Here is a 21,438-nt window from a genome sequence, read left to right as displayed (position 1 = left end):
CTCAAGTGAGAAGAGGAGGGAAAGTGAGGAAAGGGCATAAGGAAGGGTGCAAAGCAGAGGGCAAAGATGGAGGGAGGAAAAACGGTGGACGGGGATTGGTTGTGTTCTTTCTAATGGGCGCGGTTGATTCCTGGTCCAGAAAACGCACGGAAAGCACATATGCATGCCTGCTCCAAGTCCTTCCGCTCTAGGGGGGTGGTAGACGGGGGGAGGGAGGCCAATATTCCCACTTTATAGCATTGGTCAAACAGAGCTTTGTGAGAGGAAGCATGAACGGCGACTGGAAGGGAAGCAGAAACAGAAGAAACGCTATTGCACGAAGAGCGATGCCCGTTCATTCGTATGCACGTGGATAAGCCGATATAAATAGCCGCCGTTTAAACTCCTGCCTTAGCTTCATTTTTTCCTCCGCAGAGACGTCACCCCATATTATAAGCAACTAAGATGGCTCAACGTCAAATACCGTAGAGAATACCTTCTGCGATCCTTTGTTTGTTCTATTTAGAAACAAATCACCGAGGTATTTGTATGATTTTTCCTTAGTTGTCCCTCTGTCTCTACAATTTGCGCTAGGTCTGATCCTAATATGCTATTTTTCCCCAGGCATCGACCTACTGTTTATGTTACATCTTTTTTGTTACTGTTGGTCGTATTTGGAATAAGATGCCAGCTGATGTTAAAAATTTCAGAACAGTTAAATTGTTTTTACTAAAATATTATGATTATTTACTGTCTCGGCAATGGTATTTGTTGCTCCTTTTTTCAAATTGTGTTCTGATTATTATGGTTCATTATTTTGCTGCAGCATTTTTTACTAGTTTCGTTAATAATACGCGCCTTTCGTTTGTGTTTGTATCAATGCCGGTTTGGTGCATACCTCTATTTGCCATTTTCTTCTTAGATTTCATGCATTAGCTATGTTTGGTTATGTCATTAAATGCAATAACATTATGCATAGAAATTTCAAAAATTTCAGTATATCATCATTGTAATCATCTATCTTGTATTTAATGAGCAAGGAAACTATCATTTATTTATGAAATTTATTATTATTTTTGTTCTTATAGATTTTTTCCGAATAATAAATATTTTTATATTTATCTATCTAATTAATTATGTGTAGCCAAATTATTTTATTTTCCTCTTCAGTGAAGACATATAAAATTGCATTTAATGCGACCTAAATGAAGAGTGTAAGGAAATTAAATCCGATCCTATTAAAATCCAAAGCTTAATGCCACGTGAAAGTAGCATAATGCTTCGTCGTGACGGTACAAAAACTGGATGGTTACGAACTGATCGTCGGTAAAAGGTATAGTCTTATGTATCCTACTGAGTACTTTGCTCCAAAATGCCGATGAACTTCAGCTATTGTTAGCTAAAAATAGTGACTAGAACTTATGGAGATGCTTGCAAAATCTTACACATGACATGACTTCATTACTTTAAGTACTGCATTAGTTATTTAATATAGAAGGAGTGCCCGTGTTCGAGACCACTGGGAATGAGAGTTGACTAGTGATTTTAAAGACCTCATATTCCTTATCGAAGGCAGTATGTCACAGCACACATCTATATTTTTCTTTAAAAAATCATCCTCGGAAAAGGTGATGCATCAAGTTTTAGTGATCACGAGTCATATAACATAAATTATTAAATAACATGTCTATACAGTCTAAAATAAAATTCAATAAAGGAAAAAACAAGAAAAACATTATATGAAAAACTTTTTCTATCCGACGTTCTAAAATTTCGATCCAAACAAACATTTTTCCCATCACTTATTCCACCTGTTAGTTGAAACATTTTTTTGGTGTCCTTTAGGAGGAAAAATTATGCGTAGGTAATTAAAAGTTTCATGAGGTTTTAGTTCCATCACTTCATTATGAAAATATCAAAAATGAGAATTATTTGCAAAATGAAAGTTACGATGTCATTTTTGCGCTATGAATGCATTTACTGTCATCAAAGTTTTTAACTTCTTTCCGATTCCAAGCTAAGCTACATAATATGGAGTAATAATTTATATTTTCAACTTCCTCTCTCTATCAGTGATTCAACTCGAAGGCGGATTTAAATATGCAAGGTATAGCTAACCCGGGACTGAGCTGAAGACGCGTGAACTTCATCTACTCGTGGCAGGGGCGGCAGTTAGTTCTATGCTGTTGGAAGATTTTTGTTTGAGGATGCCACTAACTCTCTACCCAGGATTTCAACACACACCCCTTAAAGCAGTTTCCAAGCAGTCTGTCTGCTAAGCTCCCAAACCTCCCCATATTTTCCACTTCCTCTCATGTTGTTTAAGCTCAGTCAACACCTAACTAACCTATGCTTGGACATCCACAGTGAAACGGCATTTAAAATTGTAGTGTGTGCTTTAAGAAAACATGATATAGGAGACTTAATCTAAAGGAACAGAGGAGATAAGCATGAAATAAGACATTCAATTGCTTTTCTATGCAACATTTATTTACAGTATAAAATCATGTCTACAATCATAAAAATAAACAGAACAATTTTGGGCTTGATATAAGACTTCTTATCTTCCGGAATTTTTTGTTACAATTCATTCACCTAGTAATGCCTCTAAGTCTTTAACCAATTTTGAATTACAAAAATATATGCCATAAACAGTAAATACTGCCTTCACTAAAGCAATACTTTCAATTTATGCTCAAAAGCGTCGTGAACACAATGGTTTTAATCGGGAAACGTCTACTCTAGAAGGAAGCAATCTACACGAAAAATATTTCCTTGAGTCAAGGGTCGGTAATCCATCAGAATTGATTTCATTCCAGTCACAGCCTTATTTGGTGGACACAGACATAGCCAGGGCAGCCACACATCCTCCAACCGTTATTGAAAGGAGGTTGTTGTCCTTAGTCCTGAAAAGAAAATGTGAGTTTTAAATTCAATGGCGAAAATCATATCTTGAATGAGGAAAACCGATAACTCGATAGTGAAACTTCCTTTTCATAACTGTATTTGCGCAGCTCCTCCATGACAACTTATATTGGAGCTACAATTGAAATTCAACGCACCACAGAAGAATATTTTTACGCAAGATAGAATCAAACGACTGCAAATGCTTATTTGTAGTAGAAAGGCTTAATTTTATTTATTGTTCAAACTAATAAATTAATTCACGTGACTGAGACTGAACACTTACAGTTTAGGGTGAAGGATTTTGATGGTATTAGGACCATCGCTTTCTTCTGAGTTCCAAACGTTGTAACCCTGAAAGATGTGGAAAGCATGGTGAAAGTAGGGTAAATATTAAAGGAAAAAATAGTAAATTGGCAGTGTGACTAACCTCCTCGTGCACTACGCTCCTATGGAATTTGCCTTCTCCCTTATAATCCATATTTCTGAAATGCAATTCCATGGCTTTCCCTTCACTTGAGAATATTTCAGGTAGTGGCATTTCGCGGAGAGAAGACACCTTGGATGGTTTTTGTTCATTATCTGTTGAGACAAACTCATTGGAAAACATTATTGCATTAATATTCAAATCAGGTAACGATATTGATGCGAGAGCAGCAGCACTGGTTCCCGCAGACTTTATGGCGGGAATAAGCGATGCCGAAGAATAGTTCAGTACATAATTGATGAGGAAAGAAGCCCATGACTGATTTCCAAATGTGGGAGACACTGCATCGAGGACATGATCGAGTTTCATATTCTCACGAGAGCCTCCAGAATATCTAGCTAGCGAGAGAGTCTCCGGAGAGAACTTGGCCCTTCTAAATGCTCGTGTTTCGGATCGCCGAGAAAGGTGAATAGGAATTTGTTTATCGCCTCTGGATACGACCGGTATTCTTCGGAACACACCGGTTGTCTCCCGATCTCGTTGTTCCCGAGGGCTGGTTTGGTAGCGGAAGACCATACGTCCGCTATCTGAAGAGCTTTCATCACTCTTGCGACTTCTACTCTCATCATCAATGTTTCGAGCGGAAATCTTTGCAGTTCGGGCCTCACGGCTTGTCTCCAGTGCAATTCGACGCATCGTCATTGTCATGGATCTTAAATTAATTCGCTTTCCAACAAGTTTATTCCCACTCTCGTGCATTCCAGTGCGAGGAATTCTCGTAGTCAGCACCAGATCTCGCGAATCACGCCTGGTATTGTGACTACTTAATGCCTCCTTTCGTTGTTGAGCGGTGAATGGTGAATAAATTCTATTAAAATGTCCAGATTTGAGATCGAATCGTGTAGACAACAATTGCCTTTCTAGGTTTACTCCCGTAAACAGACTTGTCCTTCTAATCATTGATTCATGGGCTGAATTTGCTCGTGTTTTCAATCGAGCCCCACCCTCTAATGAACGTTCAAACAATGAAATAGTCTTCATCCGCCTTTCAGAAAATGAGTCTCTAATGGTCCTTCGAGATTCTCGTGGAATAGAATAAGTTAACCGAACAGACTTCACGTCTCCCCCGAAAACTGATCGTGTTATTTCACGGGCAAAAAGTCTGTCACTTGAAGTGGACTGAGATCTTCTATCCACTCTCTTTGCTTCTATAAATTCGTGACTTAGAGCAGGGGAACGCCTTCCAAATACTTGGTGGACGCGTGAGATACTCTGAACTCTCCTATCAGCCGCTAAGCGAGTAAGGACAACCTGACGGGTAGATCGCCTAAGCATATCCAACCGTTCGACGCTCCTTTCAAGTGTTCTCCTCACAGGTAGCAGCTCGGCAGATCTCCTAGATACTAGAGTGGCTAAGTCAAGTTCTTGTCTTTGAGTTGCTGAAGTGATAGTTAGGATACTTGAGCGTTCATTGGGCGAAACTGCTGATGGCGATAACTTTCTTTCATTATCTCGAGATTTGGATACCCTTGAATTACGCTGCATGCTAGACAATCCAGCTAATTCTAATTCCATGGATAATTTATGGCGAGATTCCAATGAATTCAGATCAGACAGCCTTCGAGACCCGCCAATATCGCTCCGGAGGTTAGTCATTGATCTTGTTCTTCTTGTACTCCTCTCCGCTGCAGTAGAGTCACGGACAAGCCTTTGTAAACGGCTTCCAGTCAAAGAATCAATAAGTGCGGCATTCCTCATCCGCCTCTCTGATTCCAATGATTCAGAACGCCTAATACGATTTCTTTGGCCAGGATATCTTCCAGATGCAGCTCGCACGTTTGTAGTCATTTCAAATTCGGAAAATCTCCTCGACTCTCGCCCTGAGCCTCGCTCTCGCACTCGGAGCGGCAGAGAATCTGCTCCGGAATGGCTTGGCTGCTTTCTCAAAACGGCGATCGTAATGGTCCTCTCATGTAAAGCTCTCTCGCCACCATTAGTTCTAGAATTATCAAGCCTAGCGTTACGCTCAACGCCAAGAGCTCGATTAGCATCTTCTAGAGGAAACCTTGCGGTCATCCTTCGTGAATCTTCCCAAAGAGATCGACGAGAAGCGTCACGAATACTTGACCGAGTCTCGGGTACAGATCTTCGCCTTGCTACCCTTCCCATGTTTACGGGGCTTATACTAATCGCGAGCAAACGCCGTTCGGATGTATGATCAATTCCATAGGAAACGAGGACTCTCCTATCTGATTCAAACGATTGTGAACGCCTGAGAGTATCTCTTCGATCGAAGTGCTTCTGTGCATTTCGCTCAGCCCCCACCAATGGTGTATCGGAAGATTCCCTAGACAAAAGTGCAGATTCGTTTTCACGCCTTTGCAGCTGCGGAGAATTGACACGGTCACTCCTCGACAGTTTTTGGGTAATACCAATACTTTCCCTCCTGTCATTTGATCTTCTTTCTACTCCGTGAGATCTGCTTACACCAATTCTTTTAAATCTGGCATCTCTACCGGTAACAATTGTCTCATGTTTATCTTCTCGATCAAACCGAATGATTGCGTCTCGAGAATCTGCGGACAGAGATCGCCAGGATCGAACTTCCAATCGATCACTGGATATCCTTTGTCTCCGTAGGTTCTTTAAATTAAAAGACTCACTGGAACGGGATCCTGAGCGGCGATCAGATAGTTCATGGTTGCGTGAGGTGACACCAACTCTCAAATCTAATGCCAATGATTCTGGTCGCCGCAATACATTTGAAGGTTCAGAGTACCTCTCGATTGAAGATCGCAAGGTCCTTACAGTCCGCTCTTCTATAGACCTTCTATCTGCTAGCGCTGAGTCTCGCTCTCTATGTTGTTGAGGTGGATGATTGATACGGCTGTGCAAGCGTTGGTTGGTTAAGGGATTTACTCTCGCACTTTCATGGTTTAACACCCTTCTGTTGCGCTCAGATCCAGAAGCCTCAACACTGAGAAATCTAGCATCTCGTTTTTGGTACAGAGAAGCATAGGACTCCTTTGCAATGAATCGTACGTCTAGGCGTCGGGCATTTCCGGAATGCAAGTATAACCGCCGAGAATCATCACCAACAAACCTGACGCTAAGAGAGCGGTCTTGCCAATTAGAGACACCACTTTTAGATGACGATTCATAAACTGACGCCGGTAATCGTCGTTCCACTCCGTTATAAACACGTTGAGGATTTTGCTCGTTTTTCTCTACGCGCAATGGCTCAGAACGACGACGCGTATCTCTCACATGAAAATTATTTTCGACTAATGCCCTAGTGATTCTAGCGCTTCGTTCTTCTACAAATCTTCTAGATTCTGGAAGTGAGTTTCGATCGGATCGTTGGAATTTCTCGTAACTTGAGCGCATATCTAAGCTGTTATCCCTGGATAGTTGGATTGCTGCGCTTCTAGTTGCTGATGTCCACTCAATATCTTTAGCTTGAGAAACAGTCGCGGTCAAGAACCTGGAATTCCGCCCTACATTAGAGGTGAGATCTATATTTCCAAGAATGGATCTTGATGGTGTCCTACGTAAATCATCTGAATGCGAGAAAGCCTTGCTGTAGGCATTACGGATATCAGACCTATCGATAGAAATGGATCGAATTTTTCTAGCAGTTTCTACTCTGGCATAGAGGTCTCGTCGATTAACAGGAGAGCGCCTTACATGTAGGTCACAAAGGCTTGTGATGCTGCGACTTCTCTTTTCTGCATGGACTTCAGAACGTCTTACAGAAGGCTCACGCCTATTTAATCTTATTCTTGAAAAGGAATTCACTCTTATTCCAGCATCACCCAAAACTTTAGGGTGAATATCAATCATTAATAAACGATGTTCTGAAGAAGGTTCTTCAGAGGTGTGAAGAAGGTTCTTCACACCATGTACTATGCCATTCGATATCAAAGATTCGGAAAGCCTACGATTATTCCTATTATCAGAGTAGCTACCAGGTACATCTCGCTTGGTCCTTACTGTTTGTGGTTCTGAGGAGATTCGAGCACGCGCATAATCTCGTCGTTGAATTGCTGGAGAGACTGCCCGTGCATTCATTTTAAGATCTCTCGAAGCGGACACTCTCTCGTCGACTCGTGATCGGAAAATATCAATTCTATCAAATCCCTCATGTCGTCTGACGTTCATAGCCTGATATGCGTTATCTCGAGCAATACTAACGCTCCCCCTACGAGTTTCTACGGAAAGAGGCAGCCTGGAAGAATCCATATTATATGACTGAGAGGCTGGAGTAGTCCTTGTTATCCTCACGCTTCTCTCTGCTGCAGTAGAGATATGGTAGAGCCTTGTTGAATGACGTTCGGATAACTTATCAGCGCGGGATGGTCTACTCACCCGTCTATCTGATTCTACAGACGCATAATTCCTCAGAGTATCCGTTTGATCAGAGTATCTATTCGACAGTCGCATGGCCCTAACGAGTAGTAATTCTGCAGACTTCCCGGGTGCTTGCAAAGAAGCACGTTCTCGGCGTTGAAGAGGTGAAGCTATAAGGTCTGTCATTTTTCTGTCTCTTAAAACGGAAATAATTTCAATTCTTCCCGATGATGTTCTCTCACCATCGCGAAGTCTCGATATATCATTTCTGTTAAATCTAGAATTCCGCTCTGCTCTTGAAACTTGATACGTATTATCCCGAACAAACATGCTGGCTGACCTGCGAAAATCAGGTGATAGGGATTGCTGCGAATCATCGCGAGTATTTGACAGGACCTCCGAATTGGATGCTGTTTTCCCGACAATTCCATCCACTGTGGTAGAAGCCTTAACTTTAAATCCAGAGGGACCATCGGCTACAGAAACGTAGCGTGAGGATCGACGTACTCTATATGATCCAAGTTCCTCTCCACTCCTAAAAATTTCCCTTCGGAAATTAAATGCTCCAGTCGAGTCCCGCACTGTTCTCGTAATTCGCAAATCTGCAGATCTTCTGAATATTCGTTCCGTGTCACGTTCTTGTCGTTTTAGTGTTGGAGAAGAAGAGCGGATATTCAAATTTTGGATCACTGGCGCGAGGTTTTCTCTCATCCTTCCGCGAGACTCATCTGAATCACTTTGAGCTCTAGAAGTATCAAATCTTGCATTTCGTCTGAATCCAGGAGCCTGATTTGCGTCCTCTCGGACAAACCTGCCGGTGACCCTTCGAGATTCTGTCCGAAGAGATCGCCTGGAAGCGTCATGAATACTGGATCGGGTTTCTGGTGATGATCTTTTCCTCGTTACTCTGTCTACGCTTATGGTGCCTCTAGCAATGGTTGGTGGAAGATTTTCGGAGATATGATCAATGCGGAATGTACTCCGAACTTGTCCGTCTGATTCTACCCGTCTCATTGTATCTCTCCGATCGTGGTATCCCTCCTGCGAATCCCGCTCAGACCTCGCCATTCGTAATTTTGAAAATCTTCTAGAAACATCGGTGCGTTCTCGTCGTTGCATTGGTGAAGATATTTCCCGGATAATCATTTTCTGGTCTCTTGACACGGCGATCATTCCATCCCTTTTGAGTAATTTCCTTTCATTATCTCGAGACCTATATGCATCTATTCTGCCAAACCCAGCTTCTCGTGCATAGCTTAAAGGCTGATCGGAGTCTCCTTGCACGAGACCTGAGCTAATCCGTGGATCTACCGAAAATGATCTCCGAGAAGCATCAAGAATATTGAACCGGACGTTTGGAATAGACCTCTCTCCTTTCGCAGTTCTCCCAGCGGTGAAATGATTGGCAATTAATGTTGGTCGACGTTCGGATACCTGACTAATGCTTGGGGTCCTGCCTATCCTCCTAGTTGAGGTAGAAGATTCTGGTGATCTATCAGCATCTCTCCGATCATCATATCTTTCGAATGCAAGAGTTGACCTCAGTTTTCGCTCATCCGAAGATCCCCTTACTCCTTGGACGTATCTGTTACCTAACCTACGAGAATTTTCCAATAGCAATCTTCGGTTGGTATCAAGGATATTGGACCTGACTTCTAAAATGGATCTAGAAATTCTAGCGGATTTCTCCGATGCTGAAGATTCACGGTCTATGGCTGATGTTCGACGTTCAAATAATCTAGCTCTTGTTACACTGCGCTCTTTCCTTTGTGGAGCAGTTCCCTCTAATTGGTTATCAACATTTTTGGCAGCCTCTTTCCCAGAGTAACGCGATTGTTGCATCAGTCGTGCGTCATTTAAGTCATCGTTCCTCGAGCCTGCACTTTCTGCGCCCTTACGATTGATTTTTCCGCGTTCAGCAGCCAGTGATGTAAGCTTCCTTTCATTCACTCGTTCATTTTGCCTCGAGGTAGCCAAAACTGACAATTGTTCCCTACGCAATGATACGTCAAGCCTGCGATGACTTACAGCATCATTTTCCGATTGGCGCAATTCACGCCTATCTGATTTTATTCGTTGGTCTTGCGTCCCTCTAAAAATCAGGGCTTCAGCAGCTCTTGCACTACGGAGAGATCTTCTCATTCTTTGATCGGGTGTGAGAACACGGTTTATGGAAGCTCGATCATTCATTTCAGCCAAACTTTCGGATCTTCTTAAGTTTTCTCGATCCGAAGAGAACTTGTTACCAAGTGAACTGGCCTTCTCTAGTTTATGTACGCCATTTAACCTCCTTGTGGACCGGAATTCATCATAATCTCGCCGTAGCTGCCGGTGTTGAACATCGTATTCAGAGGATCGAGAGCCTACGCGTCGTCCAGTCGGTGCAACAGACAAAGGATTATTTCTCCTTCTTCTCACGTCGTTCGAAGCTCCCAGATTTTGACGGCCGATATCATTAATCCTGCGCTCAGTTGGTCTGCGCCACAAGCTACCACAGCCAGCCAATGACCCATCCCCACTAGCATCGCAAAAGGTGGTTTCAGAGTTGCTTCCAATTCCACTAGAGGCGCTTTTACTAGCAGGAGTGAGCTTGTCTTCACTCAGCTCGAACTGCGGATCGGATAGCGACGGAGGGTCCCCGCTGTTGCCTCGATGCTGTGGAGAAACTGCAGCGCCAGTGAATGGGTCTCCCTTGTCACATATTCCAATTAATTCCGGCGGGACATTCTTTATCCTAAAATAACAAATGAAAAGTTTTATTCCTTAGCGAAATAAGCAAAAGTGGTCATTTTTGAGTGTTTTTCATTCAAGTAAAGAGTTTCATTTCAAAACTATAAATTCCAGACCGATTTACCTCAAGCCGTATAATGTTTTTTTATAAAATGCTAGATTATTATCAATAAAATTAATGGCAGCACCAAACTGGAGAAATACACATTTCTAATATCGCTGCGGCGTAGTATACTAACGCCAATTTATCCGAAGCAATGCTCAACGTAAATATGCACATCTTTACCATCTTCATTTTTTAAAGTGATATAGCATTTAGTCTATGAAAATTCTCCTATACATAATTCAAGTGAATCGCTACAGTTTAACTCATATGAGCAATTCTTTCGCCAGTTCCACTAGATATAAAGTTATAACGGAAGATTCCCCTCATTACATATAAGTTATTAATATAATAATAAATTGAGTCCAGCAGGGATAAAAATTGAACTAAACAGATGCTCGATTATTATTTTTCGAATAATAGCACAAAATAAGGTAGCTGTACCATCCCCCAGCGGTCTACACAAAAGAGCTTACTGTCAAATGAGCAGAATCAGCCATCCTACCAAGTCAACATGTGGAGCCCAGCATCTAGCAAAGCCACGGATTTCAGCATCCCCACTTGCAGTGCAAATATAGATCCTTTGCAGTGTATTTACCTAGCGTGTACATGAGTTGCTGAAGACTCGGTTCCACCAAATCCAGCCGGCCGCACGATTTCCTCTGCTATTGTTGGGCACGCCAGCAGGAGCAGGGTGAACCCCAGCGTAGCCACACACCTTGACGGCAGGATTTTGAGCCGCGTCCGCCGCATCGTTGATGGACTCTCTGTCCGGGTATAGAAGGATAAAAGATATCATATAATCACTGCAGTACAGTCGTAGAAGTTATTAATTTTACATCTATCGTTACAAATCCAGCGTAAAACGGTGATTTCATGCATGATTGCGGGCACTGCTCATGACTATGAGTGCAAGGGAAAGCCTCTGATCCCTCCATTGGAATAAGGTGACAATTGGCATCAAAAATAAATTATTTTAAAAATATCTTTGCGCTGATCTTCACTCGATGAGTTAATGGATGCGTGAAATCAACACCAGAAAAGGGAACTGTTGAAACGACTACCATGTTCTACGCTCATGGCCACTTTAAATTTGTGTAATGATTGACACGTTCGATGGAATGAAACGGGAATATTCACTCTGGTGTACCAAACATACGTATTTTTCTAACAATCCGCTTATCTGAGACATACCCAGGACTTTCTAGGAAACGAAAAAATAAATTCTAATGGTAATTCCTTAGAGGTTGATACTCGGCCGTAATTTCGTAAAAGTGTATAGTGAATAATAAAAATACCGTTTTTATTGGATATAACGAGCATTTATCAATTTAAAGATTTTGAATGGACTTCCTGAATCCAATACAGTTCTCTGATTCTCTATCAATCCCGCAAGCATCTTTAGACCCAAGGATTCTGCGAAAGATGCCTATTTAACCGTCGCCACTCGCAAGATCATTCGCGGCAACAGGAGATACCTTTCTCGTCGCTAGAATTATAATTACGCGGCTTTAGCTTAAGATTATTAGATATTACACTCATATAGGTGAAATTATACCTTTTACAGTAAATGCTTATGGTAACCATATCTAAGCACCGCTTACTTTGAATTAGAGCATTTCGTCCCCAAATATGAGCGAAGAATAAATGGCTAAGAGGTGAGAAGAAGAGGTTAATGTGGAATTCTAATAATGTCCAGAAAAAAGGAAACGTAGAATCGGGCATACTCGGAGAAATGAAGACTCTGGCCCAGTTCTTGTGGCAAGGTAATTTTTACCCAGAAGTCTCCGTCAGACACTCGTCGCACGTGGCACGACCAAGTAAGATGAGAATGCACAGAAAATCTCACAGCAAGCAATCACTGTATCTTGGTTGCCTATTAGACATTAATTAATACTGAATGATAGCTCAAAAAATTACGCCTGCAACACTTGATTGTAAACGCAATATAATATCGTAAACAACAACAGCGTGTATAATCATTCCTCGAGCCTTCAATTTCAAATTCACAACTAGATAAATGGAGAATAATAGCATTTTCCCACCTCGTAAACTACATATAATCTATAATTTGGCTCAAGGAGTGGCACTCAAACCATCGTAATGGACCTGTATGTCCACTGTATTGCTCATAAAAATGTATTTCATTGAGAGATGGCTTAGTTACAACTTCAGTATGTAAGGTCCAAGCGAATGATATTTAGAGAAATGGTTTAGACTTGTTCTCTGAATTGTCTCCAGAAATGTTATAGGATCCACTGAGGATTTAATACATTCATACAATGAGAATTATGATCAATGATTCAGATTAAAAATTCTATTAATGCGTATCAATGACAATTTGAAGTTTCATACCAAATAATGTCAAATTCCTGCTTCGTGAAACAAATAACTGTGTCTACGGTAACTCTCAACGTGTAGCAGTTGGTAACAGTACAGAATGGAATCAGGGCCATGGACTTGTATCGTGTCTGAACTTACGGGTTGGAGAGCTCCTCCCCGAGCGATCCAAGAGATACTTGCGAAGATGGAGCTGCTGCTGCTTCCTTGCTTGCGATCTCCTTTGGTAGCTGAGCTTCCTTGGAGACTGTGCCGACCAACTGCGAGAGTACCCTATTTATACGAAATCCTGGACCTACGTCACCTCGATCGATACCCTTTTTTGTGCGTGGAAACTCCGCTTCCAACCAATTCACACCAATTTCGTCGGTCTAGTGAGCAATTTGGAATCTATTCCCAACTTCCTTCCACGGGAAAGAAGCGGACATTTTTATGGCTCGGGATAAAGCCCGATTAGACTGCGTCGTCGCCCAGATCCGCCTTATTTCTCGGTCGCACTCGTGCAAATTCTCTCCTATCCGCAAAACGCAGCCTCTCTTTCGGGAGAGAGTTTGCCCTTTCTGCCCTCGCTCACCGCGGGCATTTTTTCCGCAAAAGGGGAGCAATAACTCAATTTTGGGGCCCTTCAAGGGATGCGTTGAGTGCGTGTGTGACAGTCAATAAAATTTCCAATCAGTGGTCTGGGAGGCGGTTAACCCATGTGTCGCGACGATCCAGAGGTGCCCAGATTCTCGCACTCCATCAGCCGCAAACCTAATCAAATTCTCCCTTATCTTGAGCGCCGCGTGCGGCCAGAGCCGAAAGTACGCTTCATCGGCTTTCTGGGTGATGGGGAGTGGGCGAGGTGGCAACCAATCGAGGTCCGGCGGCGGTGGCGGCAGATAGTTCCACGAGGCTGCGTCGCGACACCTGAGGAAATTGGTGCGCGACCCCAGGGTGAAAATCTGCCTGCGTCACAGCCGACGTAGGTTCAACATGCCGAGTTTCTGTGCTGCGTATAGGGATCCAATTCCTGAAGAAAGAAATTTCCTAGAGAAAGGAAATAGAATTGGAACTCGTTTTACTCATATGAAAAATTCAATTTACGTGATCTCAAGAGCAAATTAATTGGCAATCAATCATAATAATTTGATCAGATGATATGAAATACCTACATCTCGCTACAAGTGAACAGTATGGGCATTGCTTTTTCATACTTATTCATAAATATACGGATAAAGAGTCTGATAAAAGATGAACGGCGGATATCGGATATACAAAAAATATCGGATTTGATTTAATATATACCATTTACTCAATTACTATTTGCTTAACCCGCTATTGGCGGAAATTTTATAATATTACCTTCTCGGGCAAGTACTCATTCTTAAGTGTTTTATCTTGATGGACTCTTCAGGGTACATCATAACGCTAATAGGCCATTGTTTGAATTACAAATACTTTCAAATAATTGATAAACATTCTAAGAACAGATTTCTGACTATCACAGAAAAATTAGATGATATGCGTTATCGGTTTTAATGTCCTCTAGTGTAACCAACGTTTGAGGGATTTTTTTGGAAATTAAAGCTGCCTTATTGGGGAGGATTATAGGGATTTTTTGATCATATCTATGTACTTAAAACTAGAAGAAAATTGTTCAACTATTACTTCAGCTAGGAGATGCCATGTGTTTTGAGACGTAGAGGAATGAAGGCAATGACAAACGGGAGCAAATAAAGGATGACAGGGAAGCAGAATATAAAAAGCATTTTGTATAGTTCAAACTACATTATCAATTCAAGTTGACATCATTAATTTAAATTAGCGTCATTTACAGTGAAACCAAATACAAGTGCTGAACTAATTTTTAGTTGCCATTTTTAAAAGGCAATTCATTGCATACATCAAATGAAGCACGATATAAGGATTCATCACCTATCCCATTTGATGTGGGTCCAAATTTTCAATGACCTTGGCGAAGTTTTTACACTCTGATACTCTGGCCCGATGAATAAACCGATAGTTTGAAAAAAATCAGCGAAGGCTCACATAAAAACATTTATTACTAGAAAAGAGAATCGGGAAGGTTTTTCAGCGAGTAAATTCATTATATTAGAACCTGAAATGAGGGAAACTAAAGGGAAAGCAATTTCTTTGGAAAGAGTTGCTAGGGCTCCAAATAATGCACAAAATAAGATCGTTGTAGGAGATTTAACTATATAAGAGACTGGCGTATACTTACCACTGCAAGAGTGAGAGCAGTAGCATGCTTCTAAATTATTAGTTAAAGAGTATGGACGACGGAATAAAGGAAAAAGAAGCAAGCAAGAAGAATGAAGTCAACAGCTTTGAATTGCAAAAGCTAATGAAAATCCCTTATTGGTTCCAGCTATTTTGGGATGTAAGGCTGGATTTTCTCATCGAATTGGTGAACAAAGCACATGTCTTAATAAACATCACTCCATATCCATGGATTAAGTTACGAACTATGGATTTAAACTGAACAAGGAATTTTCAAAATTATTATTTCTGTAGCCATCGAATCGCAGTTTTTTTAGTCAATTCTGGGTTTCAAGTGACAAGGCAAAGCGCGAGCGTCGAAATGATTCCGATTGCCCCCGACGGGCATGCAAACACGCCACTCCCTCCGTTCTGCTCCCGCACTGGTTTCTCTCGGCTGCTGCGGATAGGTGCGGATTTGGTGCTGCAGGAGAAAGCTGCCTCAGTGGATCGATAGCACTGGGCATAAGAGGACTCATGTTGTACATTTGGCGAAGTATGGTATCACATGTCAGAACATTGATACAATCACCGGATTAGGTGTCTGAATTAGACTCTTATTTGGTTAATTAACAATATATATATTCTTACTTCGAAATTTACAGTTGATGGAGGATTACAACGTAGCTTCAAAAATATTAAATGCATAGTCTCCTAACTCGTATTTGAATGAAGACAACATCCTACTGCTATTGACTGTAAAGAACCTCAACTTGAGGATGCCCTGCCACTTCATGCGGTGGAGGGCATCAGGAACCTTTAACTTTGAACATAAATATGACGGTATTATTTCAAACTTACCCAAAGTTTGACCAGTATTAACAAATAGGAGTATCATCGACGCAAAAAGTTTTTTCGTAACTCTTAAACACAACATATCGCATGCAAACATTTATCAAGTAGAGGCTGGGTCTAAAATGTTTGAACAAATTCTTAACATATCTTATATGTACAGTGGCGCCGACTCCATGGGGCCTGAGGGGGCTCGAGCCCCCTCAATAATTCTGGAAAATAATTTAGCTATATCATGCTTTGTGAAATCACAAAAATATATTGGTATTTTTTATTTCCCATGCTTAACGATATTACCTTTTAAAATAAATTCAACAATGTGTTAAAACAAATGATAAGGTAGTGCGCAGGTTAACTTAAAACAAGTGGTATGAATCATGATAGTGTTTCGGTGCTGCGACACACTTTGAATTTAACCTCTTCCCGGAGCAAGACCTCCGATATGGGCCCCCCCAATATTTTTTATAAGTCGGCGCCTCTGTATATGTACCCTTTCTCAATTCTAGCGCAGGCAAATATCATGGACTTTCTCTCCGGAGAGTTGAGTTTAAGGCGTCTTTTAATGGAACCCATTAAAATATACTCCATAACTCGAATCAAATCCAATCAAAGTCATTTTGCGATGGCAATCAACTATTGCTTTAATTACCACGACAATCGCTTCCAGCTTTTCAATTTACGCTTTCAGTAAGGAATCTAGGTGCATTTTTCATGCAGATTGGAGACCCTCCCGAACCTTAAGAAGTTTGAGGATAGCCACGAGATGAGCATACCATGCATATATTATGCGCGTTCCTCCGTATGATTATATTCTGTGCTTTTTAATGCCTATTAACATATTCCTTACTATGAAAGAAATATAAAACCCTATTCTGTAGCTGCGTCTTAAATGGAAATGGAAATGAATGGGTGTGGAAACTGCTTTTAAAGCCTATGCCTTCGCGTACGGAAAATGTATGGCATTATGGAAAATTTTCCACTGTATGTTCACAGATCGTCCGGATACCGGACTCATTAACAAAACAATTATCTAAGGTTCTTGAAAAATTAACTACCATTGATATAGAAATGATATTAATATAGATAAGTCAATATATACATGAAATTCTGTTGCAATAAAGTTAGTCAATTTTGCTACTTAACCGCTACTTTTGGTTGACAAAACACTGGAATGAGGAAAAAAGGATTTAGTTTGAACGCAACGCTCTGCGCATATTTATCCTTTTTTCTGACAGAAAAAACTATGGGTAAAGGTTGGAAAAGTTGGAAAAAATATTTGGTAGTGTAATCCCTTCTATTAAACTTGAATCCAATACAACCGGAATTTTTGTTAGAATATCATCATTATAAAACAAATTATTATTATTAAACAGATTGTTACCATGTAGAATCTGAGTTTTTCCCGGCGTATGCTCTGCAGGAATATTTCTCGGGTTTCCCACCGGGTGTCGTATCGGGTTGTAGTTCCCAACGTTTCCATGACTAAGTCCGTCATCGTCATTAACCCCTGATGACGATGACGGACTTAGTCATGGAAACGTTGGGAACTACAACCCGATACGACACCCGGTGGGAAACCCGAGAAATATTCCAGCAGATTGTTACCAGTTGACCATATGGTCGGGTGGTACCGTACAGAACCAAATAATCAATAAAATGGAATCAAAAAGCTACTCGGCTTTAAAACGACCATTCATAAATCAGACGCACAGTGGGCTGAAATCGAAAAAAGGTGGACAAAGTATAATTACGTTTTTCGAGGAGGATCTCAAAACTTTGCAACAAAACGCAGAAATAGTTGGGAATAAATAAACAGGGTGTTAACTTAATTCGCCATTGTCTAGACACAGGCATAAAAACATGACAAAACTTATTGAGGAAATCGGTTTACAGTCTTCTTGGAGAATCTTACAGATTAAGATTTGCAATGAATGTAAAGATTTTGCAATGTCAACTTAAGACTTTAAATGGAGAATTGCGCGTTTCAACGCTACTGCCTCATCATAATTAAGTTCACTGGTTTTCAAAAAGGATATGTGCTGCGTCATCACAAGGTACCTAGCAGCGTTAAAATCAATTAAAAGTCTAAGTGGACTTTGCAAAATCTTTTCTTTATGTATCCTTTTAACATGTTCCACAACATCTCCTCTGACACCGTTGAATATGTTAGTTTCAGAAATTTGGAGCAGAGTTTGGGTGTCTTATTTCAAGGGAATTTTCGCAAAAAAATGTAGAAAAAGTAAAGTATATAGTTATTCATCCCGGTAAATTCATTTCAGGGATTTATTTAAATTTTGTGAAACTATATCCGAAGAAAAATAAGAAATCCGCCGCGCGACGCACAGTGGTCCGGGTCGGGAAAAAGGTTAAGGAAAAATAATTTTCTCGACTTCTTTTAAACCCGCTTTGACTATACAAATTCTGGATCGATGTGTCTCGGGAATCACACTTCATAATTACTTTTTCATAAAAAAATTTGTTACTTAGATATAAGGCGTAAAAACAGAAACGTGTTTTTTCCGTTTTTTTCGAAATTTTCCTATTTTAGATATATTTTTAACTTTACGCCGACAATTATTTTGTAAAAGTAACTTCGTTTTATATTAATATAGACATTGTACTATCATTTAAATATCAATCTTTTAGCGATGTTGATGATTGATGGAGGAGTAAGTGAAGAGGAGTCGATTTTTTTTGCAAAAATTCGCATAAATGTTGAGTTACAAAAAAGTGACGTCGATTTGCGCGGAAACCTAAGTTGGTGACAATTAAGTACAAAGTTATAAAGATATCAGTAAAAAAATCAGCTGCAAGTGTTTGCGAGTAACCGAATAACAACGATTTTTTTTCCTATCCGCCATACACGTGAGCGTCAACACGCAAGCATCAGCGCAGTGTAGGCACGTGGTAAAATGTGTCTACCAATGTTTCATTGACAAGGATTACAAAAAAGACCTTAAGCATATTTTATATTATTTTCTTATTTATTATAGCCCAAACGTACTATGAGGAACAATAAAATAATTCCGCTGTTCGATGTGAAGTGCAGTTGTGACGCTGGGAGAGAAGGAGAAAAATATTTTCTTCGATCGCTTCTCAGCATGACTACAATCGTGTTTTGGTAATATTTTGATGTAAATATGACCGGCTGCTAGCAATGCTATTGGGAAAACCCACCAATGGATTTCCTTTCTTCCAATCCTAAGTGGGAGGAGACCCGTTACCCGAACATGTGCTGGACCAAAGGGATGTGCATGTGGAATGGATGAAGAGGGGACATTTTGCTATCTCACACTGGTGCACCACCCAACTTGTCTTTATTGTTGCTCTTGAGGCGGTTTGACTGCAAGTGAAACTGCATGTGTTCACAGATGTGGTTTTTACTCTCCACCTGCTTTTACTTGGATGGGTTTGATGGCAGGTCCACCGCTAATATGCACGTTCGCACAAAATTCTAACATATCACATTTCTTTTTATGTGGTTCAGCCGTACCCCTCCAAGTTATCCTGGAGAAGACCCAGATACCCATTAGTAACGATTACTCCTCTTTTTTGATCCTTCCAAGTTTTGGGTCGAAACTTTTTGGTACTCTTCAGTTACTCGTTTTCTATAGATGCCCACCACTAAGTGACAAGTACCCTATTTACTATGGTTTTCGTGATTATAGTGATCTCGCAAGGAAGGTCAAGTGTTTTGATAATATAAATATTGTGATTCAGTGATTCATTAATTCCTGACAACCACAGAAATAAGGAATATTGTACTGGTACACTGGGATTCATTTATTTCCGCTTCTAGTGTCAATGTTTAAACATAAGTCTAATATAAGTCTAGTCACACCAAATTTATTTAAGTTTTATCTTCCATATAAATTGTAAACTTTCTAGCGTGTAGACTGTTGTGTGGACTTTTGCGAACCAGTGTTTTTACTTGTTGACCGTCAATACGACCGACCGTCGTTGACATTCTCGCGTAGGGAACTGCAGGATAAATGCAGGTTATATAAGGTAAAAACGTGAATGTACGATAAAGGAATTCGAAAGAATTTCAAGAGAGTTATTTTCGGAAATGAAGAGGCAAAACATTAACTTGTTAATTTTGTGAAAATGAAATTTTGTTTTTTCCGATGAGGGATGGTAAGGAGCTTGTCCGTGATAGTTCTTTTTTTAGAGAAGAATGATACTTTAAAGAATGAAAAAGAATGAAAAGACCAAATTTTTGATTTCCCTGATGTTGTGTTTCGTAACCTTTCAAATACCTCACGTTCAAATTTTCATCGTGTTTCAACGGTCCTCTGGGGTTTTGAGATAGAAATAACCTTTTTGAAGACATACTCCGCTAAAAGCAAGGGTAGGCTAAGGATAGAAATCACCGATGTCAATACCCGCTCAAAAGACGAAATATGCTAAGGGGAAGAAAACAACTCAAAAGAAATCATGCTTAGTCATGAAAATTAAGAAATGATTTCATTGCGCACAGTCTATTCAAAGGTCAAACGTACAAAATTTGAAAATGAAAAATTACTCGTTTTCCTTAACCTTAATTCATTTCGTAGCAGACACATATGGATAATTTTAAGGTAATTGAATCGATGTTGTAAATTTATTTTCTCAGTAAATCTTCGACGCATTTTTGAGAGTTGAAGACTTAAGAAGTGTTTGCTGTACCACTTGTTACAGGAATTTGACGAAATACTTGGTCAAACTACTATTGCTGCTTGTGAACTGCTTCCTTTGTGAATATAACAGCTGCGCCCCAGGAAAACATTATATCCTACGGAACTGGCCTCTGCGAGAAAGCTTCACTCGTGGTCCTAAGGCAATGGGGTAACTACAGAAATTTGCTATTCTTATAAAAGCATTAAAGGCCTAGATTTGAAGTTTCAAACAAAATCTGGTGAAAAAATCTGCATGCAAATAAAAATTAAATGGAAGCATATGAAACGTTTACATTTATTTATCCGTCCACTGATAAAAATTCCGTTTTTTATATCTTTAAAATAAGTTATTTATTTAAGCATTATTGGAAATCATTACCAATAATCACTGGACGGCATGAAAATCGGCCCTGACAGGATTCCTGCTGATTCTCATGTAAAGTGACCCCCTAAATCCGAATATGAGCTCCGTTTTTCCCCATCACCCACCATTTTTGGGGGAGCTCCCCCCTCCAATTTTTATCACTTTTCGGTCATTTGGAGGCATTAAAAGCATTTGGAGGCATCTAGGAGTTGTGAGGGGAGCAAAATCCTAAAAAAATTATATTTATGGTAAAGAGGTAGATTTGGGGGGATCAGCCTCCGTAAATTGCGTAAAAACGCATTAAAAATGATCAATTTTGTATTTTATTTCACAAACTTTCTTGCATTTTTAATATTTTCCAGCTTCCATTTCACATCATCCTCGCCCGAATGATAAAAATATGTAACAACAAGAAACAGCAGTAATAATAAAAATATTTTGCTGCATAGCATAGCAACAATAATTAAAATATGAAGCAATAGCTCAGAAGATTCACTTTACCCTCCCAGCGTCTCTCCCGCTCAGGCTT

At 40.3% G+C, this 21,438-nt stretch overlaps 1 protein-coding gene across 1 annotated transcript; it reads right to left on the bottom strand.

Moving 5' to 3' along the window:
- Positions 1 to 2,447: 2,447 nt before the first annotated feature.
- Positions 2,448 to 13,073, bottom strand: LOC124171036. The gene is made up of 5 exons (XM_046550181.1): positions 12,975 to 13,073; positions 11,092 to 11,260; positions 3,314 to 10,394; positions 3,170 to 3,237; positions 2,448 to 2,885 (listed from the first exon to the last, which is right to left on the bottom strand). Exons 2-5 carry the CDS (start codon positions 11,244 to 11,246, stop codon positions 2,807 to 2,809), a joined length of 7,383 nt encoding a protein of 2,460 aa, XP_046406137.1. The 5' UTR covers positions 11,247 to 11,260; positions 12,975 to 13,073; the 3' UTR covers positions 2,448 to 2,806.
- Between the last annotated feature and the right edge of the window lie 8,365 nt (positions 13,074 to 21,438).

Source organism: Ischnura elegans, chromosome X (assembly GCF_921293095.1).
Source record: "Ischnura elegans chromosome X, ioIscEleg1.1, whole genome shotgun sequence".
Classification (NCBI taxonomy): Eukaryota; Metazoa; Arthropoda; class Insecta; order Odonata; family Coenagrionidae; genus Ischnura; species Ischnura elegans.
Note: the sequence above shows the minus strand (reverse complement) of the source record. Positions and strands in the feature narration are given on the sequence as shown.